General features: G+C 51.3%; 1 protein-coding gene and 1 pseudogene across 7 annotated transcripts; one reads left to right on the forward strand and one right to left on the reverse strand.

Moving 5' to 3' along the window:
• Positions 1 to 426: 426 nt before the first annotated feature.
• Positions 427 to 7,863, reverse strand: LOC112632416 (annotated as a pseudogene).
• A 2,019-nt stretch (positions 7,864 to 9,882) lies between these two features.
• ZNF74 (zinc finger protein 74) lies at positions 9,883 to 25,280 on the forward strand. Of its 7 annotated transcripts, none has more exons than XM_025399737.1 (6): positions 9,883 to 10,430; positions 11,102 to 11,187; positions 15,997 to 16,092; positions 17,037 to 17,163; positions 17,681 to 17,776; positions 22,188 to 25,280. In XM_025399737.1, the coding sequence occupies exons 4-6, from the start codon at positions 17,130 to 17,132 to the stop codon at positions 23,777 to 23,779; spliced, it is 1,722 nt and encodes a 573-aa protein (XP_025255522.1). In that variant the 5' UTR covers positions 9,883 to 10,430; positions 11,102 to 11,187; positions 15,997 to 16,092; positions 17,037 to 17,129; the 3' UTR covers positions 23,780 to 25,280. The 7 variants fall into 7 exon arrangements, with proteins under 7 accessions (XP_025255522.1, XP_025255520.1, XP_025255524.1 ...); XM_025399736.1 differs by lacking the exon at positions 15,997 to 16,092 and having other exon boundaries at positions 9,922 to 10,102; positions 10,344 to 10,430; XM_025399735.1 differs by lacking the exon at positions 15,997 to 16,092.
• Positions 25,281 to 27,225: the final 1,945 nt, after the last annotated feature.

The following is a 27,225-nucleotide window of genomic DNA, read 5'->3' on the forward strand; positions in this document are numbered from 1 at the left end:
TTTCTTTCCAAAAGGATTTTTATGCAGAAACAGGTCTTTTGTTGCTGTGTTTGTCCTCTTTGGAAGGCAGCTCCAGTAGGGGCAACAGAGCCCCGGGGAGGGAGTCCCAGGCTACGCACTTTAGGGTTTGTCCTCCCGGGAGAGCAGCCTCGTCTTCTGATCCTGACCACCCTCCTGGTGCACAATCTCCTGTTTGACTTCCACAGGCCTGGACTTCTCTGGCTTCTCTCTGCCCATACTCTCCCTGCCCCAAGTGTCCCCAGCACAGGTGGCTTCACTTGTGTTCTCTCAGCTCAGCAGACTCACTCAACTTTTTTTTTGCTCTGTCCTCCAGGCTGGAGTACAGTGGCTCCATCATGGATCACTGCAGCCTCTAACTCCTGGGCTCAAGTGATCCTCCAGTGTCAGTCTCCCAGGTAGCTAGGACTACAGGTGTGTGCCACAATGCCTGGCTAATTTTTATTTTTATTTTTTCTAGAGATGGGGCTTGCTACATTGCCCAGGCTGGTCTCAAACACCTGGGTTTGGTTATCCTGCCTCAGCCTCCCAAAGTGCTGGGATTACAGGCATGAGCCACCACACTCAAACACTTGGGGTGGTTTTAAGCCCTCAGTGAGGTACACCAACAGGACCCACAAGTGGCATGGGCCCTCCCTAACCCTCCCATCCATGCAGGCCTAGGCAAGTCCCTCTCTCTGAATCTCAGCTACCACCATATACCATGCAAGTAGGAAGATGGGAGGACTGGGGGTGGGGCAGGCAGAGGCCACCTCTGTCAGGTCAGGGCTGCATGGGCTGAAGCCTGTCTTCCCATACCTGGGACATGACCTCCAAGGACCAGCTTGGTCAGTCAGTCATGGTGATGGGCTGGCTGGGGTTGGCAGGGAGCTTGCTCTCCTTCTCTGAGGGCCGGAGCAGTGTGGGGCCAAAGATCATGGCAAGGTTGTGCAGGGACTTCTTATTGACTGCTTCCTTCTCTGCCACCCTGTAGAGGACCAAAGCAGAGGTGCTGTTTCAATGCCACCACCAGGAGAGAAGTAGAGGGGCTGGGCCATGTTGGAGTCCTCAGGGAGGAAGAGACCTTGACCTTGATCTTGACCCTGCAAACTGACTCCAGCCCTGGTACTTCTGGGTCTCAGTGGCCCAGGACAAGGGGCCAGCTCTGGGCTGATGGGGAGGTCTCCTCTATGATCTGGGTGGGAGGAAAGAGAGGGGTACAAGTACACTACTGGCCATGGCCAAAGCTCTGAACTCTTTGTTAAGGCCACAGTGTGGAGAAAAGAGGGTAGCAAAGAGGAGAGGCTGGGGCAGGGGTGGCAGTGGCGCTAGTCTCTAGAAGCAGTGAGGGACTGCAGACAGGGGTCGAGGGGAAAGGTCCTCAGTGCTGGGGGTCTGCTGGGAGCAGAAGGGCACCCCACGGCCTGGGGATGTGGAGCCCTGGGCAGCCACAGGAGAGGTGGGCTACCTTTTCAGGTGGTCCAGAAGGAAAAGGAAGGTGAGCAGGTTGGCCTCCGGCAGGGACAGCAGCAGGTTGAGCAGGCAGCTCTCCCTTGCAATGGGGTCTGAAAGAGCTGCAGAAGGCGGTGGGTTACTCCTCAGGGTCACAAGCCAGAGACCTCTCCCAGGGTGGTCTATGGAGCACCCAGGGCTCATGTCACTAGAAAGGCCAGGCCCGTCATCATCCTCACTCCCACAGTGCTGGCCCCCAGTGAAGACCCTGTGAGGGGCACCTGTGTGGGGTGTGAGCCACCCGAACACCTTTTCTCTACCTCACAGGGGTCAGTAGCACCCAGCAAACAGCAGCAGGAGGTACCACGAAAGCAGCTGCTCCTGGTCAGAGCTTCCCTCACTGCCGCCTCCTCCCCAGGGGAGCCCACGGCAGGGGAGGCTTGGTGTGGAATGAAACAGGGGACTGAGGGACACAAGGAGGGGAAAGGGCCCCAGCCCCACCAAATACGCAGAGACCCCCTTCGACGCCCTGGACACCACAGGGGCACCTTCTGGCTGGGAGAGCAGGTCCTCTGTGCATGGGACTGGGAGGCAGACCTGCCCTAAGGGTGATGTGGAGGCTACACGTGCCACACACACCAGTGCCCACTTTAGACATCAGCCTCCAGGTTGACTAAGGGTCAGGGCAGGTTTGAACCCATGCTTGACTGGGCCAGGACCCATGGCTAGAGCACCTGGGTGCCCTTGTTTAGCCCTGGTCTGACGGAAGGAGGACAGCAGACTTCAGGACCCCACAGCACAGCAGTGCTGACCATTTCACCCTCTTGGTCTCCTCGAGGAATAGGGATGGGGAGCTCTCTGGGGATGGGCAAGGCCTTCCAGGACAGGTTCAGTTCTGGTCCCCTGCTTTCCAAGCAGTGTTTGGGTTAAAACCCTGATCATGGCAGAGAGGGCATAGCTCGGGTTCCCACACCTCACTTTTCACAGCCTCCAAGGGCAGCAGTGCATGTGGAGGAGACGTTTCCCACAAGGACAAGGCCTTCAGTGCTCACCGATACCCTCAGCGAAGTTGGGGTAGAACTCATCAGTGAAGAGGGGCTCGGGCAGCTCATGGAAGTACAGCTTCAGCGTGTCTGCGATGGCGTTCACGTCCATCTCGCTCATCATCACCGACACGTCCTTGTTATTTGGAAAGAGCACGGAAATGCAGCGGCCTCCTTCAGGACCCTGAGTGGGTCTCCCACCACCCCTGCCTTGGCTAAAGCACCATCCCTGCCACACTGACCACTATGCAGGTCCCTCCCAGGCTTTGAGCAGCTCATCTGACTCCTCCCAAGAGCTGTGTGTGGTTCTGTGTCTGCAGAGTTGACGGGGGTGCATGGGCATTCCCATTCCTCTCCCCTGCTTGTTCCGATGTGATGTCCAGGAGGCGGCCAGCATGGCAGGACACAGTGCCTGGGTGGGAATCAGGTGGCTCTGCCCTGTACATAGCAACGACCCCTGCACCAGTGTCTTCTGATAGCAGGAAGGCCGTGGAAGAATCTGATTGGTTTCAGTGTTTGAACTGGTGTCTTCCTTTGGACCAAATTGGCCACTGGGACTTACCTCCCCACCACAGGCCAGGTCCATTTTGGACTCCCAGAGGGAGCTAAAACTACCACAGGGCCCACCTAGGGGTGCTGGGCATTCTAGGGATCCTGGTCAGGGTGGGTGGTGTGTGCCCCCAAAAAGGGTCTGCAGGCACAAAGTCCTGTTGCTTTGAAGATGCTGGGCAAGGACCCTCTGGGGTCTCGGTGCCCTCCCCTGGCATTTGGGCAGCTCCAGGTCCTTCATAGCCTCTGAGGGTTGGTGAGATGGAGGTGGAGATGTTGAAGCCCTGGTCTGAGCTGGGTCCCATCAGTGCCTTCTGCCCTCCACATCCTCAAGCAGGGCAGTAGATAGACTGCACTGAGTCCTGGGCTTCCAGACCTCCTGTCCACCCCCAAGGCAGGAAGGCCAAGACCCTGAGGAAGCCCCTGGTGCACCCCAGCAAGCAGCATCTGTAGCTAGGCTGGTTTAAAAACTGGTTTCTACAGAAGTTCCTTCTACAACTCTTGTCTTCTCTTTCTTAAAAATAATAAAACAGTAAATGAAGAAAAGACACAGAGAAGGATGTGACATGCCCAGGCCATGGAGTGCTCTAAGATCTCATCACGGACACCGGCACCCACACCTCTATCCATCCTGCACAAGCTGACACTCACTGATGTCGAAGGCTGCCTTCAGTGCCTGGATGTCCGTGGCCACTCCGGACACACAGTAGATGCCCACCTCCTCCATGCCTCGGCGCTTGATCTCCTCCACGCACTGGCACACGATGTAGAGCACCTTGGACCTCTCTCTCCTGCAGGAGGAGGAAATGTTCTCAGTGTCCTGACAGCCCTGCTATTGGTCCACAGCACAGGAGACCTGCCCCCTCTCTGCACACCCAGAGGTGGGGTGAGGACGGTGATGAAGGCACCCAGGTCTGGGGCTGCACACGAGCCTTCTGCATGCCTGACCTCCCTCTGCAAGCTCGGTCCTCATTGCATGTACTTTCTCAAGACCTTTCTAAGAGGCTGAAGCAGACAGACCCTCTGCAAGTCACACATGATCTTTGTGGGAAAGTCAGAGCCCTGCTTAGTAAAGTCAGCACAGGAAGGGCATCTGAAAGATTCCAGATCTGGGGTTAGCAGCCTGTGCCCCCAGCTGGGAGATCAGGCCTGGTGTTGGTCCTGCCATCCATGTGCTGTGCGGGAGGACAATCCCCTGACCCCTGCCCCAGGCCCAGGCCTAAATAAACATCCGACAAATGAATGAAGTGGTGCCTCAGCACCAATGCTCCAAGTCCCACGATGCTAAGTGCTTTTCTCCTCTGAGTCTTAACAATGAACAATTTCAATACTGCCACACAGGACACTAGAGTAAGAATCCTTCAAAGTTACAACACAGTGCTCTGCTGAGGCCTTAACTTTAGTTCTGTTTTGCAACTGGATTTGGGAGCACATCAAAGCTGCTTCTCAAGCCACCCTCATTAGCAGTGGTTATTTGGGGGAGCTGCTGCTGGGAGTCCTCACTGCTCATGCCCAGAGCCCTCCCAGAGTGCTACGCAAGTGGTTCCCGTGTAGTTGGGGATGGGGAGTGGTGTTTAGACACAGATAGGAGTCCAGGGTACAACTGATGGAGGCCCCGGCCCACATGACCAGCAAGTTCAGGGGCCCAGCCAGATTCCATCCTGGGGAAGCAAATGAATTCTCTAAGGAAGTGATCTGTGTCTGCAAGAACTGCTCTCAAACCCAACAGGCTTCTCTTGGCAACTGACTCGTGACAAAAGGACAGGGGTTAGTTACAACCATTCAACAGGAACCTGGGACCATGACAAATTCCAAGCGAGGACAGAAAACCCTGCACTTGGGCAGTTCCTGGAGCCAGCCCTACTGCTTCCAAGCAAGGCGGCAAGGACACTCCTGAGCTGGTTTGCAGGAAACACAGGAGGTAGCTGAACACACCAAGTGTTCTCTGGGGCCTGATCTCACTGTGCAGCAACCACGCACAGAGAGGAGAGACCCACACATGCTTTTTTCTGCAGAAACAGCTGAAAGGACAGGCGCCCTCAGTGCATGAGCCCAAGCCCCTCCACACTCACTTGGTGACCACAGCAATCTTAACTCCGAAGACCCGTCTGTTTTTGGGACAGCATCTTCTTCAAGCTGAACTCCCTGCTGGTGAACTTGACTGAGAACTTTACTTCAATCTATAGTGGGGAGAAGGGGCACAGTCCTCTAATGCTCCTGGTCCTCATAACCCAAGGTCCTAAGGGCCCCTGGGAGCCTCATCAAATATTTCTATGCAAAAGGCATGCAGAGGTCTCAGCGTGAGGTGAGACCACCCCTCAGAGAAGCCTCTAGTCTACTTCAGAAAGAGCAAGGATTTTGAAGGCCCACCTCAGCCTACCAAAGTGCTGGGATTACAGGTGTGAGCCCCAGTGCCCAGCCTTTCTTGGAGTCTTATACAATTAGGAGACATCCAAGGATTTGAAATAAATTTGTATGCAAAATCTGAGGCTTACCCCGATTTGACTGTCTCTGTTCCTGGATTTTGCCTCTCAACTTAGAAAAACTCTGGAGGCCCCAAACTCTAACCTCTGTATCATCAGCCTATTAAGACTACTGTTTTCTTCCTGAGATCTATTTCTCTGTGCAAGTTTTGAATTGTTATTGGCAAGAGAGTTTGTCTGATACAAACTAATTGGTGATTACTGGAACAGGTTTTTGTTTGTTTATTTGTTTGTTTGTTTGTTTGAGACAGGGTCTTGCTCTGTTCCCCAGGCTGGAATGCAGTGGCACAATCATGGTTCACCGCAGCCTCAACTCCCAGGTTCAAGCCATCCTCCCACCTCAGTCTCCTCAGTAGCTGAGATTACAGGCACACAACACCACGCCTGGCTAATTTTGTATTTTTAGTAGAGACGGGGTTTCTCCATGTTGCCCAGGCTGGTCTCAAGCTTCTGTGCTCAGGCAACCCATCTGCCTCAGTCTCCCAAAGTGTTGGGATTACAGGCGTAAACCACCATGCCAGGGCTGGAACAGTTATTTAAAATATTTTTTTCAGGCAGGATGCTGTGGCTCATGCCTGTAATCCCAGTACTTTGGGAAGCCAAGGCGGACAGATCCCTTGAACTCATCAGGAGTTTGACGCCAGCCTGGCTAACATGGGGAAATCCCGTCTCTACAAAAAATAACAAAAGTAGCTGGGCATGGTGGCACGCCCCTGTGGTCCCAGCTACTCTGAAGGCTGGGGTGGGAAGATCGCTTGAGCCAAGGAGGCCAAGGTTGCAGTGAGCCAAGATCACACCACTGTACTCCAGCCTGGGCCACAGAGCCAAACACTATCTCTAAGTAAGTAAGTAAGTAAGTAAGTAAATAAATAAATAAATAAATAAATAAATAAAATATTTTTTCAGTTGTGACACCAAGTATTTAATGTAGTAAGACATTGCTGTGTTTTGGTCTTTAACATCTTCCACTTTAGGATGGGCACAGTGGCTTGCGCCTGTAATCCCAGCACTTTGGGAGGCCAAGGCAGGCAGATCACATGAGCTTAGGAGTTTGAGACCAGCCTGGCCAACATGGTGAAACCCCATCTCTACTAAAAATACAAAAGCAAACAAACAAACAAAACTATCTGGGCATGGTGGCATATACCTGTAGTCCCAGCTACTCGGGAGGCCGAGGCAGGAGAATCGTTTGAACCCAGGAGGCAGAGGTTGCAGTGAGCCAAGATCGCACCACTGCACTCCAGCCTGGGTGACAGAGTGAGACTCCATCTCAAAAAGAAAACCCCACACGCTGGGCGCGGTGGCTCACACCTGTAATTCCAGTACTTTAGGAGGCCAAGGCGGGCGGGTGACGAGGTCAGGAGTTCAAGACCAGCCTGGCCAACATGGGGAAACCCCATCTTTACTAAAAATACAAAAATTAGCTGGGTGTGGTGGCGTGTGCCTGTAATCCCAGCTACTCAGGAGGTTGAGGCAGGAGAACTGCTTGAACTGGGACCTGGGAGGCAGATGTTGCGGTGAGCCGAGATCATGCCATTGCACTCCAGCCTGGGCAACAAGAGTGAAAATTTGTCTCAAAAACAAACAAACAAACAAACCCCACACAAAGATAAAATCTTCCACTTTAAAAATGCTTTTTGCTTTTAAAATGGCATATATAGGCTGGGCATGGTGGCTCATGCCTGTAATCCCAGCACTTTGGGAGGCCAAGGTGGGCAGATCACCTGAGGTCAGGAGTTCGAGACCAGCCTGGCCAACATAGCGAAACCCCATCTCTACCAAAAACACAAAAATTAGCCAGATGTGGTGACAGGTGCCTGCAGTCCCAGCTACTAGGGAGGATGAGGCAGGAGAATCGCTTGGACCTAGGAGATGGAGGTTGCAGTGAGCCGAGATGGCACCACTGCACTCCAGCCTGGGCAACAGAGTGAGACTCCATCTCAGGAAAAAAAAAGAAAAAAAAAAGGCATATATATCCATATTTCACTGGGCCTTCACAAAGCCCTGCTGGTCAACCCTCGAGAATTGAGGAATCAGAAAACTTAGGAATCGACCTGGAACTGCTTATGTAAGTGAGAATCTTAAGCTAAACGGCCTAGCGGTAAATGCCTTCCCCAGCCTCAGAAGTCTATAGTCAGCAGAAAGCAATAACAGCATCCTCCCTTCCACTCTTCCCTTCAGGCTGGACACATCCCTGTCCCTATAGCCTTTGTACTTGGGCACAGACGCAGGAGACAGAGCACTCAATTTAGAATCCCTGGGCTCACACTGGCTTTCCTACAGACACAGGGGGTCCATGAGGCCCACAGTGACATACACATGTACACAAGGATGCACATGCTGACGCTGATGAGCCCTGGAAGTCAACACAGAAGAACACATGCAGGCACACACACAGCCACAACTCGACCTGCGAGGTCTACAACCCCACAAATGAAGAGAGGTGCATACCATCTCACACAAACTATAACTCTGAGAGAAACACACACACACAGGTCTACAGATTCACCTGAACAAGACGCCATCCACAGTCACCGGCACAAGGCTTCTATGTACTATCACACAGAACACAGGCAAGCAGACATAGATGATACTCCCAACCATCCAGTCTATAGCGATGAACTGCAGAGCTACATGCACAGATACACCAGTCATACATTCAGTTCTGTGTAGACACAGTGAGGCACACATGTACACATGCGCACTTACACAGAAAGATGCAGACCCAGTTGGGCGTGGTGGCTCAGGCCTGTAATCCCAGCACTTTGGGAGGCCAAGGCAGGTGGATCACGAGGTCAGGAGATCGAGACCATCCTGGCTAACACGGTGAAACCCCGTCTCTACTAAAAATACAAAAATTAGCAGGCCGTGGTGGCAGGCACCTGTAGTCCCAGCTACTCGGGAGGCTGAGGCAGGAGAATGGTGTGGCGGAGCTTGCAGTGAGCCGAGATCACGCCAATGCACTCCAGCCTGGGCGACACAGCAAGACACTGTCTCAAAAAAAAAAAAGAAAGAAAGAAAGAAACGTGAGGCAAGAGCAAACACCTACATCTGTAAGATACACAGAGAAACAAACACATACACAAACTTACACACGTAGAAAAAGACTCATACACTGTATAATCAACAGTTCAACACCCCCACCAAGGCTCTTGTCCTGGGTTGCTATTAAAATTGGGTGCTGAATACAAAAATTAACTGGGCGTGGTGGTACATGTCTGTAGTCCCAGCTACTCGGGAGGCTGAGGTGGGAGAATAGCTTGAGCTGGAGAGGTTGAGGCTACGGTGAGCTGTGATTGTGCAACTGCACTCCAGCCTGGGCCACAGAGTGAGACCCAGTCTCAAAACAAAATCAAACACGGGCGCTGCACTGGGCAAGGGAGGTCTGGGCACAGCTGTGCTGATGTGGGCAGTGGACACAGATGTCAAGCGAGAGCCTGTGGCCAAGCCTAAGCTGCGGTTAAGGTGGGAGGCTAAAGGGTTTGGAATGTGCACCACCCCGCCTCACGCCAGACCACCTCTCAGTAGGAACGTGGCACTGCACTTCGGTGCTGGACTCCTACTTCTGGCTGTGTGACTTGGGACACGTTACCCCACGCACCTGTACCACAACTTCCTCATCTTCCAAATGGAATAATAATGGTTAGCAAACCTCCTTGGGTTGCTGTGAGCATTCTGCCAGAAAAATGTACTCCAAGCTCTTGAAGTAGGCCTGGCATGTGGTTGGTGCTCAGTACATATTCAGTGTTCCTGACGCCGACATCATCACTGTGTTCATGGCACAGCCCTGTGCCGCCACGACTGGGCCGCCACCCAGACCTTCCTTTCCCACCCCAAGGGTGAACTGTGGACAGAGCCCCCTGGGAGGGGCTAGGCCAGAGCTCTCCCAACTCTGGGGACCTCCGCCCGTGGGCTTCAGATATGTGGCTTGAGAAAGGGGAGTGGGGGCAGGGCCCCTGGAAAACCCCTCGAGGCCAGGCCCACCACTCCCAATATCCCTAAGACCAGGGGCTTGAGTCTTTCCTGCAGACGGATGTGGGCAGGAACCCACTCGACTCCACTTGGGGACGTGGCCGAACTAACAGGACAAATCCCAGTTCCTGGGCACCGCCCTCCCAATATCCTCGCAATTAGACACCCATTCAGCGGCACTGCACTGATCTGCACATCTAGATTCACGGCTACATTCGCCCGCAAGAGCGTGGCGGTTGCCCGAGCTCCCGGCTGTTGGCCCAGGAACTACATTTCCTAGAAGGGTATGCTACATACTCGTTGGCATCCGGACTCAAAGCACCGGCCCGGACTCTCTCTAGGAAATGGAGTCTGACGCCTGCGCGGCGCAAAGGCTCCCGGGAGGTGTAGTTTGCGCCCGTTCTGCGCAGGCGCACTTTCCAGCGGCGGCCGCCTGCTGGTCTTTGTGGCAGTCACCGTCCTTTTGTGGGAGTTCGGTTTGTCCACTTGCCGGTCCCTCAGACCGTCAGCGGTCTCTGTCCGCCTCGGGACCTATCTGCTGGTCGCTCGGCGTCCGATGGCTCCGGGCCGCGGAACCTTAGGCCTGGCCCTGGTTTCCGAGCGCGGGTTCGCCCGGAGGAGCGTGTGGCGGGGGTGTGCCGGGGCGTGCGTGCGCCGGGCATGGGGCTGAGCCCGGTGTGGGGAGTGGGTATCTGCGGAGCCGGCCTGAGCCCCGCCTCAGCCGGGCGCGAGGAGGGGGCTCCGTGCGTGTGATCGTGCAGCTGTGAGCGCGTGGCCGCCCCGCGAGGCTCCGCTGCAGGCCCCTGAGCCCCAGGAGCAGGAATCGCTCCTCTGGGCCTGCCCTGAGTCCTGGAAGGTACAGAGCTGCCCACTCCTCCCGGGGAGGCTGCCGTGGAGGCCATGGAGATCCCTGCCCCGGAGCCCGAGAAGACAGGTACAGCTTCGCTCTTGTAGTCAGCGTGTCTGTGGATTTGCACTTGAGGATATTGACACTCAGAGAGATCAGGCCAGTTTCCCAGAAGCATCCAGCATCTTTTTTTTTTTTTTTTTTAATGGAGTCTCACCCTCTCACCTAGGCGGGAGTGCAATGGCTTGATCTACGCTCACTGCAACCTCTGCCTCCCGAGTTCAAGCGATTCTCCCGCCTCAGCCTCCCAAGTAGCTGGGATTGCAGGCGCGCGCCACCACGCCCGGCTAATTTTTGTATTTTTAGTAGAGACGGGGTTTCGCCATGTTGCCCAGGGTGGTCTTGAGCTCAAGCGATCCGCCCGACTCGGTCTCCCAAAGTGCTGGGATTACAGGAGTGAGCCACCGCACCTGGCCTCCTGCTTCTTTCTTCCCGGTGCCCAACCCTTTGTTCCCACTCAGACGTGCTTGATTGGGGGATAGCAGCTCTTTTCTTCAAGAATTGGAGTGTCTGAGACACAGGCAGAATTATCCCTCGATGCTATATCAGTTGGTGCTAGCTGTTGGGGCTTGTTCCCCACCTGGCCTTGCTGGCAGGTTTGACCTCCTCTCTGATTCTCACTTGTGCCACGACAGGTGGGCTTTAAGCTCAGCTGTGAGCCTGGTAGCCGTGGCCTTGACTCATTTCTCCTTCCCCAGCTCTTTCCTCTCAGGATCCTGCTGTTTCCCTGAAAGAGAATCCCGAGGATATATCGGGTTGGGTTCTTCCCGAAGCCAGGTCCAAGGTGAGTGGCTGAGTGTTCTTCCTTCTTTATGAAGAGGGTTGGCACATTTCCTCCCCAGCCCTGGATCATCAGCCTTCCACAGACCTTCACCTGGGTACCTGCTGGCCAGTCCTGAGGAAGCTCTGGGCAGTGGAAACAGCTCCAGTTGAAGAGTCCACATGTTGCCCGAGGTGTGCCTGGAGATGTACTCTATGGAGTGTCTCCTCCAACCCGATTCAGTGGGTCAGTTCCTGGGGATCTCTCTGCCCAGCGCTGTCCTGGGAGCTCGAGGAGTGGTTTTAGTGGAACCTGAGAAAGTAGGTGATGGTTCACATGGGGTCGCTTTGTCTCTCCACATGCTGGCCAGGGATTGGTGCAGGATGTTTGCACGGTTGATTTACTGGGATGGAATCGGACAGGGGCACGTGCAGCAGCTGAGGAAGACCCGGATTGCAGCACTGGGTTAACAGTGGTGGTAGGGGAGGCATCCCTGTGTGCTTTCCTCTGTGCCTGGCCCCTGACGTGGGGCCTTCATGGAGAGTCCTGGAGATTTATAGAATCTGATGGATCAGCAAGGAATTGGCCCTGGGCACTTCTGCAGCCACGTGGGACCCAGATCCCTCCTTTTACAGACTGTGGACTCTGTTCCTCATTTTGTTTCTCTACGGCAACCGCCCTACCCCATGGTAGTATTTAGAAGGGTGCAGTTGACAAAGAGCACAGTAGAGTGAAAGATCTGGAGGGATGAGGGGTCTATGGGTTTTTTGTTTGGTTGGTTTTTAGCATTTTGTGATTTTGTCAGTCTGCCACTCAAAAGAGGTGACAGCTGATTATTGACAGCTAGAAACAGCTGTAAAACGTGTATTGTGAGATGTGCCTCACTTCTGTAGTGTGTCACGATGCTTTATAGTTCTCAAGAAACTTGACAGTCAAATGCAATGCATGTTCCTTGATTAGGGTATAGATCCAAAAAAATTGAAAAAGGGCAGTTTGGGACAATTGAGGAAATTTGAAAATGGGCTGTATCTTGGGTCATATTATATCAATAGTAAATTTATTGCGTGTGATAATAGTACTGTGACTATGTAAGAGAATATCCACAGGAGATACAAGTTGAAGACTGTAGAGTGAGACGTCATGATGTCTGCAACTTACGTTCAAATGGTTCAGCAAAAAAAAAAAAAAGTGTGTGTGCATGTATGTATGTCTGTATGTGTCTGTGCAGCTCCCTCTAGGTGGTAGGGCCCTTGTGCATGTGTTATTCCTATTTGTAAAATATTTGCTTGTTAGATCCTTGAATAACCAGTTGACTGTCCTGAGTACACATCGCCTTTGGCATTTTCTCTTGACAGTCTCATTCACACTCACAGTTCAAGTTGTTCTGTCTCCTGGGACATCTTGTGTGGTCTGTTCTGACTTCTCTGCTAGTGTCATTACCACATCGGCATCTGATTCCAACACATACTCTCTGGGCTTTTTATTCCCTTTCCTGAATGAAGACAGATTAGACACGGGCTTCTCCCAGTGGACCAGAAATACCCACCAAAAAGGCCTGTGCGGGCCTCAGACCCTACCCTACTCTTGCTGGTTGATGCTCCCCACACTGAAGCCATGTGGCCTCTGACAGCCTCACTGGCCAGCACCATATTCTGATACCTTTGGGGCTATTTTTTGTTTTTCTTTCTTTCTTTTTTTTTTTCTTTGAGACAGAGTCTCGCTCTGTCGCCCAGGCTGGGGTGCAGTGGCATGATCATAGCTCACTGCAGCCTTCAACTCCTGGGCTCAAGCAAATCACCCACCTCAGCCTCCTGAGTAGTTGGGACCAAGGTGTGCACCCCCACACCCAGCTTGGAGCTTTGTTTCAGCCCATTTTCTCCTTCCCTCGACTATCATTGTCCTTCATGCCTGCATGCCTCAGTTAGGGGTGTGTTCTCAGCATTTGTCCTCATCTCTACCTCCTCATCTGAAATCCGGTGTTTTGCGGGGTAAGGTTTTATTTAGGTGTAATTTATATACAGCACAACTGTGCAATTTTAAGTATACAATTTGATGAGGTTGAGCAAACATATACAGTTGTGTAACCAGCACCACAATCATGATATGGGACATTTCCATGACCCAAAAATGTCCTCATGCCCCTGTGCATTCAGTCCTCTCCCCTCTCCCCTTGGTAACCACTATAGTTTTGCTATAGATTTTCCTCTTTAAGGATTTCATATGGAATTTATACTATGTGGTCTTTTGTCTCTGCTTTACTTCGCTTAGCATATGCTTTTGAGTTTATCCATGTTGTTGTGTGAATCGGTAGTTTGTTCCTTTTCATTGGTGAGTAATATTCCATATGTATTAGTCTGCTAGGGCTGCCATACAAAGTATGGCAGGAGGGCTTAAACAACAGAAATTAATTTTATTACAATTCAGGAGGCAAGAAGTCTGAGATCAAGGACAGGCATGATGGCTCACGCCCGTAATCCCAGCACTTTGGGAGGCTGAGGCAGGCAGACTACGAGGTCCGGAGATCAAGACCATCCTACCTAACATGGTGAAACCCCGTCTCTACTAAAAATACAAAAAAATTAGCCGGGCATGGTGGCGGGCGCCTGTAGTTCCAGCTACATGGGCTGCTGAGGCAGGAGAATGGCATGAACCCAGGAGGTAGAACTTGCAGTGAGCCTAGATCGTGCCACTGCACTCCAGCCTGGGTGATAGAGTGAGACTCTGTCTCAAAGAAGGAAAAAAAAAAGAAGTCTGAGATCAAGGTGTCAGCAGGGTTGGTTTCTTCTGAGGCCTCTTTTCTTGGCTTGTAGATGGCCACCTTTTCCCTACATCTTCACATGGTCTTACCTCCTCTATGTCTGTGTCCAAATTTCCTCTTCTTATGAGGACACCAGTTATATTGGATTAGGGCCCACTGTATTGAATTCATTTCAACTTAATTACTTCTTCAAAGAACCTCTCTCCAGGCCAGATGCAGTGGCTCATGACTGTAATCCCAGCATTTTGGGAGGCTAAGTTGGGTGGATCACTTGAGGTCAGGAATTCAAGACCAGCCTGGTCAACATGGTGAAACCCTGTCTCTACTAGAAATACAAAAATTTAGCTGGGTGTAGTGGTGTGTGCCTATAGTCCTAGCTACTCAGGAGGCTGAGGCAGGAGAATCTCTTGAACCCAGGAGGCAGAGGTTGCAGTGAGCTGATACTGCACCACTGCACTCCAGCCTGGGTGACAGAGTGAGACTATGTCTCAAAAAAAAAAAAAAACCTCTCTCGGAGTTACTGAGGGTTGAGACATAGGAATTTGAGGTGAAGGATATACAATTCAGCCCATTACTCCATTGGATGGATATTCCATAGTCTGCTTATCCATTCACCAGCTGATGGATATTTAGTCACTCATAGGCTTTTGCTATTACAAATAAACCCGCTATATGCCGGGCGCGGTGGCTCAAGCCTGTAATCCCAGCACTTTGGGAGGCCGAGACGGGCGGATCACGAGGTCAGGAGATTGAGACCATCCTGGCTAACACGGTGAAACCCCGTCTCTATTAAGAAATACAAAAAACTAGCCGGGCGAGGTGGCGGGCGCCTGTAGTCCCAGCTACCCGGGAGGCTGAGGCCGGAGAATGGCGTGAACCCGGGAGGCGGAGCTTGCAGTGAGCTGAGATCCGGCCACTGCAGTCCAGCCTGGGCGACAGAGCGAGACTCCGTCTCAAAAAAAAAAAACAAAAAAAAAAAACAAATAAACCCGCTATAAATATTTGAGTACACGTATGGCTGTGCATTTTAATTTCTCTTGCATAAATACCTAGGTGTGAAATTGCTGAGCCATGTAGTTTATCAATTTTATTGATCTTTTCAAAAACCCATTTTTTTGTTTTATTGATTTTCTCTATTTTCTGTTTTCCATTTCATAGATTTCTGATCCTTATTATCTCCTTGGTGTCTTAAGATTGAAACTTATTTTACTTACTTTAGTGTCTTAAGATTGAAACATAGATATTGATTTGACACTTTTTTTCCCTTGTATAGCATTCAGCACTGTAAATTTCTAAGCACTGCCTCATCTATATCCTACAACTTTTGTTATGTTACATTTTTATTCAGCTGAAAATAGTTTCTAATTTCCCTAGTGATTTCTTCTTCAACCGTATGTTATTTCAGAATGTGTTGTTTCATTTCCTAATATTTAGGGCATTTTCCAGATAACTTTCTATTATGGATTTCTGATTTAATTCTATTGTCGTCAGAGAATGAACTTTGTATGATTTAAAGCCTTTCAAATCTGCCAAGATTTATTTTATTTCCCAGAGTGTGGTTTATCTTGGTAAATGTTCCACATGCCCTTGAAAAATATGTATTCTGCCTTTGTTGGCTAGAGTGTCATGTAAATATCTGTTAAGTCAAGTTGAATGATGGTGTTTTCAATTGTTCTGTCAGTTTTTGCATTATGTATTTTGAAGCTCTTTTAGTAGATACATTTATATTTAGGATTGCCATGAGTTCTTAACGAATTAAGCCTTTTATCATTATGTAATATTCTCTTTATCTCTGATAGTCGTCTCTCTGAAATCTACTTTGCTATTACTATAGGCAGTTCAGCTTTTTTTTTTTAATTAGTATTTGCAGGGTTTATCTTTTTCTATCCTTTCAGTTTTAACCTATCTTTGTATGTAAAGTAGATTTCTGTAGCTTGCTTTTTTAATTCAGTTTGACAATCTCCACCTTTTAATTGGAGTGTTTAAACTATTCGCATTTAGTGTAATTATTAATATAGTTGGATTTACATGTCTCTTTTTTCCCCCTTTTTTTTTTTTTTTTTTTTTTTTGACAGAGTTTCGCTCTTGTCACCCAGGCTGGAGTGCAGTGGCGCAATCTTGGCTCACTGCAACCTCCACCTCCTGGGTTCAAGAAATTCTCCTGACCTCAGGTGATCTGCCACCTTGGCCTCCCAACGTGCTGGGATTACACGCATAAGCCACCCCACCCAGCCTTGCTATTAGTTTTCTATGTCTTATGTCTTTTTTGTTTCTCTTTTCCTCCCTTAATGACTTCTTTTGAGGTAAACACATACTGTTCTAATGTACTCTTAATTCCTCTGATTTCGTTAATGTTTTTCACCTTTTAGTTATTTGATTGGATGCTGGACATTGTGAATTTTACTTTGTTGAGTAGGTTTTTGGAATTTCTTAAGTGTTTCTGGGATTTGTTCTGGGATGCACTGAAATTCCTTGGCATCTATTTGATCCTTTCAAGGATCAAAGCAAGTCTGGAGTTGGGTGGTGGCCAGGATGCCCAGGCCCAGGGGGAGCAGGCGGGAAGGATTGGAAGGCAGTCAGGTGAGGACTGCAGGTAGCCTCTCTTGATCCCTTGGGGCACAGAACTTGCTGATACATATACAAGGTTTCCTTCTTTAGAGTGTAATAACGGTATCTAGTCTGGGTTCGGATCCTTTTGCATTAGTGAGCTTTGAATAGAGTTGCTGGGGTTTTTGTATTATTAATATTCTCTCAAATTTTTAAGTTTGAAATTCTTGACCCCATGAAGCATAGCATCTCACCCAGGACTTAGAGCGTGATACAACAGCCATGTGGGTCCCACCTCAAGTTGCCAAGACCCCGCAGTGTCTATTCAGACCTGCTTTCCCAGTCTAGAAGGTGGTGTGGGAATGCATGCCAATTCCCAGCCCCTCTCCCTGCCCCTGGTCCCCAAATTCAGTCATGGTCAGTGTCTACAGCACAACCTTCTGTGCATGGGAGAAGGTCACCTGAGGTTAACCCTTTACTTGTAGGGTCGTTAATCAATCTCTGGCTCCTTTGGAACCATGGACACAGAATCAGTCCTGGGTGAGTGAGAACCTATATGTCATTTCAGGAATCGGTGAGTTTCAAGGATGTGGCTGTGGACTTCACCCAGGAGGAGTGGGGTCAGCTAGACTCCCCTCAGAGGGCCTTGTACCGGGATGTGATGTTGGAGAACTACCAGAACCTTCTTGCCCTAGGTAAGATCCCCCCCAGCCCCAGGCTGGGCGTCTGCTGTCAGCCTTCTTCTGCATGGTAGATATTAAGGAGGATCCCTTCAGTGCCAGCCCTGGTGCCAGATATGTCATGGGGTGGGAAGCAAGACCTGTGCCTTGGGGCACTCATGGCCAGGGGCCTTGGCCACGCCAGAAGTCCTCAGGGGACAGCGTAGGAGCTGGTAGCATCCTTGCTTGGCATTTCCCCTGGTCCTGGGGTGGGGGCAGGGAGAGAAGAGAGGAAGGTGGGACCCTGGAGCCCAGCTGGCTCTGGAACGGTCCTCGAGTAATAAAGTAAGGACGTCAGCACACGTGGGGTCTTCAGAGTGTGCACTGGTATTTGGGTTCCAGTCTGACACCCTCACTGCTTTTGGCCCAGAGGACCTTCTGTTCCCAGAGAGTGTCCACTTCACAGGCATTGTCCTTGTTAGGGGCGGCCCCTGAGGTCAGCTGGGCCTGGAGAGCCGCAGCATGCCCAGCCCCACTTTCTCCCCACAAGCAGGACCTCCACTGCACAAGCCAGACGTGATCTCCCATCTGGAACGAGGCGAGGAGCCATGGAGCATGCAGAGGGAAGTCCCTGGAGGGCCCCGTCCAGGTGAGCAGAGGCACAGGTGGAAGGGTGCCGACCCCAGCACCTCCGGCGGCACCTCCTCCTATGGCCCCTATTTTCCTCCCTCCATTTGCTCTGGTTCCATGTCACCTTCTCAGGTCCTCCACCAGACCCTCCCGCCTGTCTCCCTTCAGCACATATTGAGCACTGCCTGTGTGCTGAAACCTGTTCTGGGATACAACAGGGAGCAAACCGGGCCATTGGGACCAAATGGCCACCTGCTGATGGGGGTGGGGAGGCAGGAATAGAAATATTGAGCCAGTGGTGTTGGCTGGGCAGCCGGGGGTGTGGGATTGGGGTCAGGGGGCCACCAGGGGAGGGGCAACTGGCATTGGTCAGTGTCAGCGTCAGGGTCAGCATCAGCATCAGCATCAGCATCAGAGCCAGCATCAGCATCAGGTTCAGGGCCAGTGTCAGGGCCAGGGCCAGCATCAGTGTCAGAGCCAGCATGAGCATCAGTGTCAGGGTCAGGGCCAGCATCAGTGTCAGAGTCAGCATCAGCATCAGGGTCAGCATCAGCATCAGAGTCAGCATCAGCATCAGTGTCAGGATCAGGGCCAGCATCAGCGTCAGAGTCAGCATCAGCATCAGGGTCAGCATCAGCATCAAGGTCAGGGCCAGCATTAGGGTCAGGGTCAACATCAGCGAGGGCTTCTAGGTTGTGGCCAAGATAGCAGCCCTCCATGAGGGAAAGGGGACCGGGGTGGGTCTTGAGCAGAAGGTGGTCTGTTTTTCTTCTCCGACATTCTTTTCATAGACTTCTCTACTGAGTTGGTTGATGAATAAGTAAATTAAATCATTTCAGCTTAATTTATTGGACAGTGACTGCTGAGCATGTTAGGTGTCTAGAAAGCTTAAGAAACACCTTTCTGTGGGAAAGGCAGCCAATAAGCTGGGGAGCACAGAGCACAGGGGTCGGGGAAGGCAGTCCCTTCTCCATACCCGCTCTGCTGCCACACACCACCCAGCCCCAACCTGCAGCAGCAGCTGCAGCCCCCGCTTTCTGGTCTTTATTTCTCACCCCAGCCTCTGATGCTTGCTTTGTCCTCTTTGACAAAATTACAGGTTTTAAAAAATTCATATTTTTGTTTGATTCGTATATGAATACACTGAAAATGAGGCTGAAAGGTTATTAAAATCCTGCATAATCTTTCCACCCAGAGATAACTGTTCTCTAATAACTAACCACGTCACTGATTCCTCTAGGCCGTTCCTCTGTGTGCGGATAGACTTTTCTAAAGCGACACGTGGCCGGGTGCAATGGCTCACGCCTGTAATCTCAACACTCTGGGAGGCCAAGGCAGGCAAATCACCTGAGGTCAGGAGTTCGAGACGAGCCTGACCAACATAGAGAAACCCCATCTCTACTAAAATTACAATTAGCCGGGCATGGTAGCGCATGCCTGTCATCCCAGCTACTCGGGAGGCTGAGGCAGGAGAATTGCTTGAACCCGGGAGGTAACTCCAGATAACAAGAGTGAAACTCCATCTCAAAAAAAAAAAAATTAACCAGGCGTGGTGGTAGGTGCCTGTAATCCCAGCTACTCTGGAGGCTTAGGCAGGAGAATCGTTTGAACCTGGGAGGCAGAGGTTGCAGTGAGCCATGACCGCACCATTGCACTCCAGCCTGGGAGACAGAGCTAAACCCCATCTCAAAAAAAAAAATAAATAAAGCCTTACGCACCCTTGGAAGCACAGCACGCACACCGGAGTCTGGCTACCACACTGGCCATGGTGTAGTGAGCATCCTCACGTGATGTTTACTGATTGCACATTATCCCTTAGATGTATGTGCCCTGCTGTGTTGTTGGCCCTATTGCTGCCAAAATGACTTTTTTCTGGCCTGGGCCTCTTCTCTCTGCTCTGTGCACCTTGCCTAGACTCACCTCTCACTTGGTGTGGGCGTCGTCTACACTATAGCAACACCAGCTGAGCTGCAGCCCTGTGTCACTGATCATCTCGTGGGCCTCTGCCTGCATGTCTAAAACCAGACTTGGAACTGAACCTTCCTCCTCCCGTCCCTGTTTTTGCAAAAGCTTCCACCGTCCATCCTTGGCTTGGGTGTTTGCTGAGGTCTCATCCTCTCCCCCATTTCCTCTCTTGCCACCTTCAGTCAACAGCTAGAGCCATCAGTTTTAGCTCCTCAATGGCTCTCAGATCTGCTGCTTCCTGTTCATTTTCACAGCCTTGGTACCAGTCTGAAGTTGCCATTTTTCACCTGAATTATTCAGATGGCCTCCCTAACTGGCCTCCCTAACTGCTCGCTCCCACCTCCTTACACACCACCAAAGCCACCTTCAAGACAAACCATTATACCAGGCACAGGGGCTCACACATCTAATCCCAGCGCTTTGGGAGGCCAAGGCGGGAGGATCACTTGAGCCCAGGAGCTGGAGGCTGCATTGAGCCGTGATTGTACCCCTGCACTGCAGCCTGGACAACAGAGCGAGACTCTGTCCCTGCCCCCTGCTTCCCCTGTTCCCCGCCCCCCACCAAGATACCACATGATCAAGGGTCACCCTCTGTGCAAAAGGCCTTTCTTCCCCAACTGCCCTCTGAGTCAGGCATCTGGTCACCTCAAACCCATCCACCTTGCCAGGGTCACCTCTCAGCCTTCCTGCCTCTGCGTATCTTGTCTTCATCTTACTGTCTCACCTCTGAGCCTCTGCACATGCTGTTCGCTCTCCACCTGGCTACCTGCCATGTGTGCCATGGCCAATTCCACTTGCCCTGCCCTTCTGGATGGGTTGAGGCCACGGGCAGCACCACCGTGCAGCTCTGCCCACTGCACTAGATGCCCCTTTTTAAGCCTGGGGAGGACAGAATTAGAAATAAAATCTCCTGCCAGCTCAGAAAACCTTGCTATAGAGATAGAAAAGAAAGCAAGCCTTCTTTTTTTTTTTTTTTGAGAGGGAGTCTCGCTCTGTCGCCCAGGCTGGGATGCAGTGGCCGGATCTCAGCTCACTGCAAGCTCCGCCTCCCGGGTTTACGCCATTCTCCTGCCTCAGCCTCCTGAGTAGCTGGGACTACAGGCGCCCGCCACCTCGCCCGGCTAGTTATTTTTTGTATTTTTTAGTAGAGATGGGGTTTCACCTTGTTAGCCAGGATGGTCTCGATCTCTTGACCTCGTGATCCGCCCATCTCGGCCTCCCAAAGTGCTGGGATTACAGGCTTGAGCCACCGCGCCCGGCCAAAAGCAAGCCTTCTTATCGAATAAGTGGTTAACCAGATGTGGTGTGCAGGATAGAAAGAAACATCCCCCTTTGACAGAGGAGACAGATCCAACCCAGCACACAGGGCAACTGTCTTCACCTAAAGGAAGAGTACAGCTTTTTGGGTTTTTATTATTTATTTATTTATTTATTTATTTATTTATTTTGAGATAGGGTCTCTATTGCCCAGGCTGGGGTGCAGTTGCGTGATCATAGCTCGCATCCTCAATCTCCCCAGGCTCAGGTGATCCTCCCACCCCAGCCTCCTGAGTAGCTGGGACTACAGACATGTGCCATCATTCCTGGTTAATTTTGTATTTTTTGTAGTGGGGTCTGTGTTGCCCAGGCTGGTCTTGATCTGGGCTCAAGTGACCCGCCCACTTTGACCTCCCAAAGTGCTGGGATTACAGGCAAGAACCACCGCACTCAGCCTCTTGTACCTTTTTGACAAGCAGGAAGTTACATCTTGGACTGGACTCTTGGACTAGGGTCATTTCGCTTCTGAAGAGGTTTGCATGCGTCTCGAACAGAGAAAGCGTTTGCAGTTCCCAGTGTTCTAAAGGGAAGCGCTGGGGTGTGGGAGGCCCTTTTTTCCTTTTGGCACCACAGACAATTTTTAATTCATTTATTAGTCCCAGCTACTCGGGAGGCTGAGGCCGGAGAATGGCGTGAACCAGGGAGGCGGAGCTTGCAGTGAGCCGAGATCACGCCACTGCACTCCAGCCTGGGCGACAGCGAGACTCCATCTCAAAAAAGACAAACACACAAAAAACTTGTATTTGCCCTGTGTATTACGATCACCTGCCATGGTATTGACACAGCAGTCGGTCAGCCGATGTGTCTGTGAATGAGTGTAATCCTGATCACCAGCTCCCCAGCTTGCCCCTTTCTCAGCCCCCTTGGTGCTTGTAGCTGCTCCTCCGGGGATTCCCTTGGCCTCTCCACCTTTCCCAGTCTTTGCTCTCTGGTAGCTCCTTGCGTTTTCTTCCTCTCCCTTCTTCCCGCTCTTGCTTGCACATCTCATCCTGGGCTCTCCCTTCTCTCTGCCTGCGCCTTCCAGCCTTGGCCCTGGTGTCCTCTCCTCTCTTTTCTGGGCTTATCTGCATCTCCAGGTCAGTTCTCAAATCTGAATTCTAGGCCAGGTTTCCGCTTGCTCACAGAAAATCACTTTCAATATCTTACAGAATGGCAGCTGAAGGCGGTGCCCTCTCAACAGCAGGGTATTTGCAAAGAAGAACCCGCCCAGGAGCCCATCACGGAGCGGCCCCTGGGCGGGGCGCAGGCGTGGGGGCGCCAGGCCGGTGCTCTGCGGAGGAGTCAGGCTGCGCCCTGGGCGCCTGCACATGCTATCGTCTGGGACGTCCCTGTAGAGAAATTCCCCCTTAGGTGTCCCCTCTTCGCCCAGCAACGCGTTCCCGAGGGGGGACGCTTGCTGGACACACGCAAGAACGTCCAGGCTACTGAGGGCAGAACCAAGGCTCCTGCTAGACTGTGTGCGGGAGAAAACGCCCCTACGCCGAGTGAGCCGCACAAGTTCCCCCAGGCGCGCCGGCAGCGCGGGGCGGGCGCCGGGGAGGGCGAGTTCGTGTGCGGCGAATGCGGGAAGGCGTTCCGCCAGAGCTCCTCCCTCACGCTGCACCGGCGCTGGCACAGCCGGGAGAAGGCTTACAAGTGCGATGAGTGCGGCAAGGCCTTCACCTGGAGCACCAACCTCCTGGAGCACCGGCGCATCCACACGGGCGAGAAGCCCTTCTTCTGCGGCGAGTGCGGGAAGGCCTTCAGCTGCCACTCGTCCCTCAACGTGCATCAGCGCATCCACACGGGCGAGCGGCCCTACAAGTGCAGCGCCTGCGAGAAGGCCTTCAGCTGCAGCTCGCTGCTCAGCATGCACCTGCGGGTGCACACCGGCGAGAAGCCCTACCGGTGCGGCGAGTGCGGCAAGGCCTTCAACCAGCGTACGCACCTCACACGCCACCACCGCATACACACGGGCGAGAAGCCCTACCAGTGCGGCTCCTGCGGCAAGGCCTTCACCTGCCACTCGTCCCTCACCGTGCACGAGAAGATCCACAGTGGGGACAAGCCTTTCAAGTGCAGCGACTGCGAGAAGGCCTTCAACAGCCGCTCTCGCCTCACCCTCCACCAGAGGACGCACACGGGCGAGAAGCCCTTCAAGTGCGCCGACTGCGGAAAGGGCTTCAGCTGCCACGCGTACCTGCTCGTGCACAGGCGCATCCACAGCGGCGAGAAGCCCTTCAAGTGCAACGAGTGCGGCAAAGCCTTCAGCTCCCACGCCTACCTCATCGTGCACCGGCGCATCCACACAGGCGAGAAGCCCTTCGACTGCAGCCAGTGTTGGAAGGCCTTCAGCTGCCACTCGTCCCTCATCGTGCACCAGCGCATCCACACTGGTGAGAAGCCCTACAAGTGCGGTGAGTGTGGCAGAGCCTTCAGTCAGAACCACTGTCTCATTAAACATCAGAAAATCCACTCCGGGGAGAAGTCGTTTAAGTGTGAGCAATGTGGGGAGATGTTCAACTGGAGCTCGCACCTCACTGAGCACCAGAGGCTGCACAGCCAGGGGAAGCCGTTGGCCATCCAGTTCAACAAACACTTGCTCAGCACATACTACGTGCCTGGCAGCCTGCTGGGTGCAGGGGATGCTGGGCTGAGGGACGTGGACCCCATCGACGCGCTGGATGTGGCAAAGCTCTTGTGCGTCGTTCCGCCCCGAGCTGGCAGAAATTTCTCCCTGGGAAGCAAACCTCGAAACTAACATGATGTGCTTTGGTGTCAGTAGCCGCCTTCTGAGCTACTCAACGAAGAAAGCACCTGATCCTTCCTGGCTCCTAGATCCAGACCACCTTTCTTCAGGTGTGGGAGCCTTGCCTTATCACCCCAATCAGGTCTGCATGCCAGGGTGCCTCTTTTAGTTAAAGTCAGTCACCTCCCCAGAAGGGCCACACTCCAGGAGGAAAGTTGAGAGCCATTTGAGGTAGTCCCATCACCTGTTTTCCTTGATGGACCTGGAAGTTGTTGACAAGGGGAAAGATCTTTTCTTGCCAATAAAAAGAAGGGATATTGTTGGGTGCCGTGGCTCACACCTGTAATCTCAACACTTTGGGAGGCCAAGGCAAGGGGATCGCTTGAGCCCAGGAGTCTAGGACCAGCCTGGACAACATGGTGAGACCTCATCTCTACAAAAAAAATGCAAAAATTAGCCAGATGTGGTGGCGTGTCCCTGTGGTCCCAGCTACTCAGGAGGCTGAGGTGGGAGGATTATTTGAGCCTGGGAGGTCAAGGCTGCAGTGAGTCATGATTCACAGCACTGCACTGCAGCCTGGGTGGCAAAGCAAGACCCTGTGTGAAATAAAAAGGAGATATATCAACTGTTGTATCCTCGGACGGACTCCTGACATGGCTTGCATCAGGAGTTTCCTCCATAAACTATTATTTTCAGAATAATAATAAAACAAGAATTATGAATAGCATTACTTTCCAGTGAACATTATTATATTGCTAGAGAGGAGAATAATCTTGGGCCGTGGGCATTTGGAAAAAGTGAATTTCCTGGACTTACCTCATGTAAATAGCTCTACTGCAAAGCTGTGTGTTAGTGACAGTGCAGTCAGGGGTGTTCCCACAGCTGTCACAGCATGGCCCAGCAGCGTTGTAGCCAGATCCTAACATGCCAACATCACCTCTTGCCATTTAGCCCCTGGTGAGAAATTGGGAACTCCCAGGCAGTGCCCAGTGCATCCAGGGAAGATGGGCACAACATCAAGATAGATGTGCCTGGAGGCTCCCCTTCACTGATTGGGGCTGGGCAAGGCCACCCTGGGCTGGTGAGGCTGCCCTGCAGGGCTTCTCACTATGTAGCACCAGTCACCAGCCCAGGTCACAGAAGAAGCCCCTCCCAGCATCCACTGGAGGCAGGGAGCTGAAGCCCAGGGAGACGGGCTCCATGGTGGTCCCACATGGAGGTGTTGTACAAACCCTGGAAAAGGTGGCTCTCCCTGTCCCGACACTCTTCAGAGATAGGAAGACAGAGTTAATCTTGAATGAATGTTATTTCTAGTCAGTCCTAAGCAAGAATAAGCTGCCCTCTTGGTGATAATACTTTACGTTTGTATGGAGTGCTATCATTTATGAAATTCTTTCAGTATGCTTTTTAAATTATGCTGGCAAAATAACCACAGTTCAGAAAATGTGGACTTATGAAAAATAAAATCCCCATAATTCTTAATAAAACTGCATTTTGCACTTTGATACATTACCCTCTGCTTTGCTCATATAGAACTTTGCATTATTTTAAACATAGCATATCTATAGTTTTTATCTTGTTTCCCCATTTAGCTTTGTAGCAAATTTTTTTTTTCCAAGCATCTAAACTCTCCTTGTTATACTTCTAAACAGAGGCACAGTGTTCTCTCTGGTCTCTTAGATACTCTTTTGTTGGATGTTGAAGTTATTTCCATGGTGCAGTGGTGTGATCACAGCTCACTGAAACCCCAACCTCCCTGGCTCAGGTGATCCTCCCACCTCAGCCTCCTGAATGGTTGGGACTTTGAGCCTACAGGTGTGCACCACCACGCCCAGCTAAACTTTTTGGGGAACAGAGGGATCTCACTGTGTTGCTCAGGCTGGTATTAAACTCCTGGTCTCAAGCCATCCTCCTACCTCAGCCTCTCAAAGTGTTGGGGTTACAGGCATGAGCCACTGCACCCAGCCTATTGATCTTTCTTTTTGAAAAATATTTGAGGCCGGGCGCGGTGGCTCAAGCCTGTAATCCCAGCACTTTGGGAGGCCGAGACGGGCGGATCACAAGGTCAGGAGATCGAGACCATCCTGGCTAACACGGTGAAACCCCGTCTCTACTAAAAAATACAAAAAACTAGCCGGGCGCAGTGGCGGGCGCCTGTAGTCCCAGCTACTCGGGAGGCTGAGGCAGGAGAATGGCGTGAACCCGGGAGGCGGAGCTTGCAGTGAGCTGAGATCCGGCCACTGCACTCCAGCCTGGGCGGCAGAGCGAGACTCCGTCTCAGAAAAAAAAAAAAAAAAAGAAAAATATTTGAATATGCCCTTTGTCCCTCTTTATATTGGAGTCTTGATGTTTTTCTTTTATGTATGTAAAAACTTTTCCCTGATTATGAATTTTATATGTATATTGGAAAAAATTTTTTAAAATCACGAAATCATAATAAAAATGACCCTCAGGTTCCAGCTCAGTGGCCCATGCCTGTACTTTGAGAGGCCAGTGCAAGATCGCTTGAACCCAGGAGTTCAAGACCAGCCTGGGCAACATAGGGAGATCCCATCTCTACAAAAAATACAAAAAAAATTAGCTGGGCATGGTGGTGCGTGCCTATAGTCGCAGCTACTCTGGAGGCTATGGTGGGAGGATCGCTTGAAGCCAGGAGGTCAAGGCTGTAGTGAGTCATAATGGCACCACTGCACTCCAGCCTGGGTGATAGAGCAAAACCCTGTCTCAAAACAAAGACCTTCAGAATCAGTTCATGGATCATTACCTGGAGATAAGTACTATTAACATTTAGATACATTGTCTTCCAGTTGTTTTCTATGCATGTATACATATCGTTTTTCATTTAAAAGAAAATTAGGCTGGGTGCGGTGGCTCATGCCTGTAATCCCAGCACTTTGGGAAGCTGAGGTGGGCGGATCACCTGAGGTCAGGAGTTCGAGAACAGCCTGGCCAACATGGTGAAACCCTGTCTCTACTAAAAATACAAAATTAGCCGGGCGTGGTGGCAGGCGCCTGTAATCCCAGCTACTCGGGAGCCTCAGGCAGGAGAATCGCTTGAACGCGGGAGGTGGAGGTTGCAGTGAGCCCAGATTGTGCCACTGCACTCCAGCCTGGGCGACAAACAAGAGCAAACCTCCATCTCAGAAAGAAAAAAAAAAAGGAAAATTAGATTCATATTCTACGTATTATTTTTATCCTTTTCCATTTAACATTTTATGATAAGTATTTTCCATGTTATAAAATATTTTCAGGCATAATTGGCCACATCATTTTCTATGTTACAGTTGTATCTTAATTTATCTATTCCCTTACTATTGAACATCAAGATGTTGCCTATAAATAATTATTTAATATAGGCCTCTGTGCCCATCTTTGATCATTTCCTCTGAGTACGTTCTGAGAAATGTGGTTACCTGGTGAAGGTTATGAACACAAGCTCATCGCTGTTCCTGGGTGGA

Source organism: Theropithecus gelada, chromosome 10 (genome assembly GCF_003255815.1).
Source record: "Theropithecus gelada isolate Dixy chromosome 10, Tgel_1.0, whole genome shotgun sequence".
NCBI lineage: Eukaryota > Metazoa > Chordata > Mammalia > Primates > Cercopithecidae > Theropithecus > Theropithecus gelada.

What these genes read in the sequence shown, in the direction of transcription:
- ZNF74 (XM_025399735.1), top strand. Translation starts at nt 10,397, where the DNA reads ATGGAGATCCCTGCCCCGGAGCCCGAGAAGACAG. An exon ending in CCCGGAGCCCGAGAAGACAG is followed by an intron (nt 10,431 to 11,101) that starts GTACAGCTTCGC and finishes CTCCTTCCCCAG; the next exon opens with CTCTTTCCTCTCAGGATCCT. An exon ending in TTCCCGAAGCCAGGTCCAAG is followed by an intron (nt 11,188 to 17,036) that starts GTGAGTGGCTGA and finishes ATGTCATTTCAG; the next exon opens with GAATCGGTGAGTTTCAAGGA.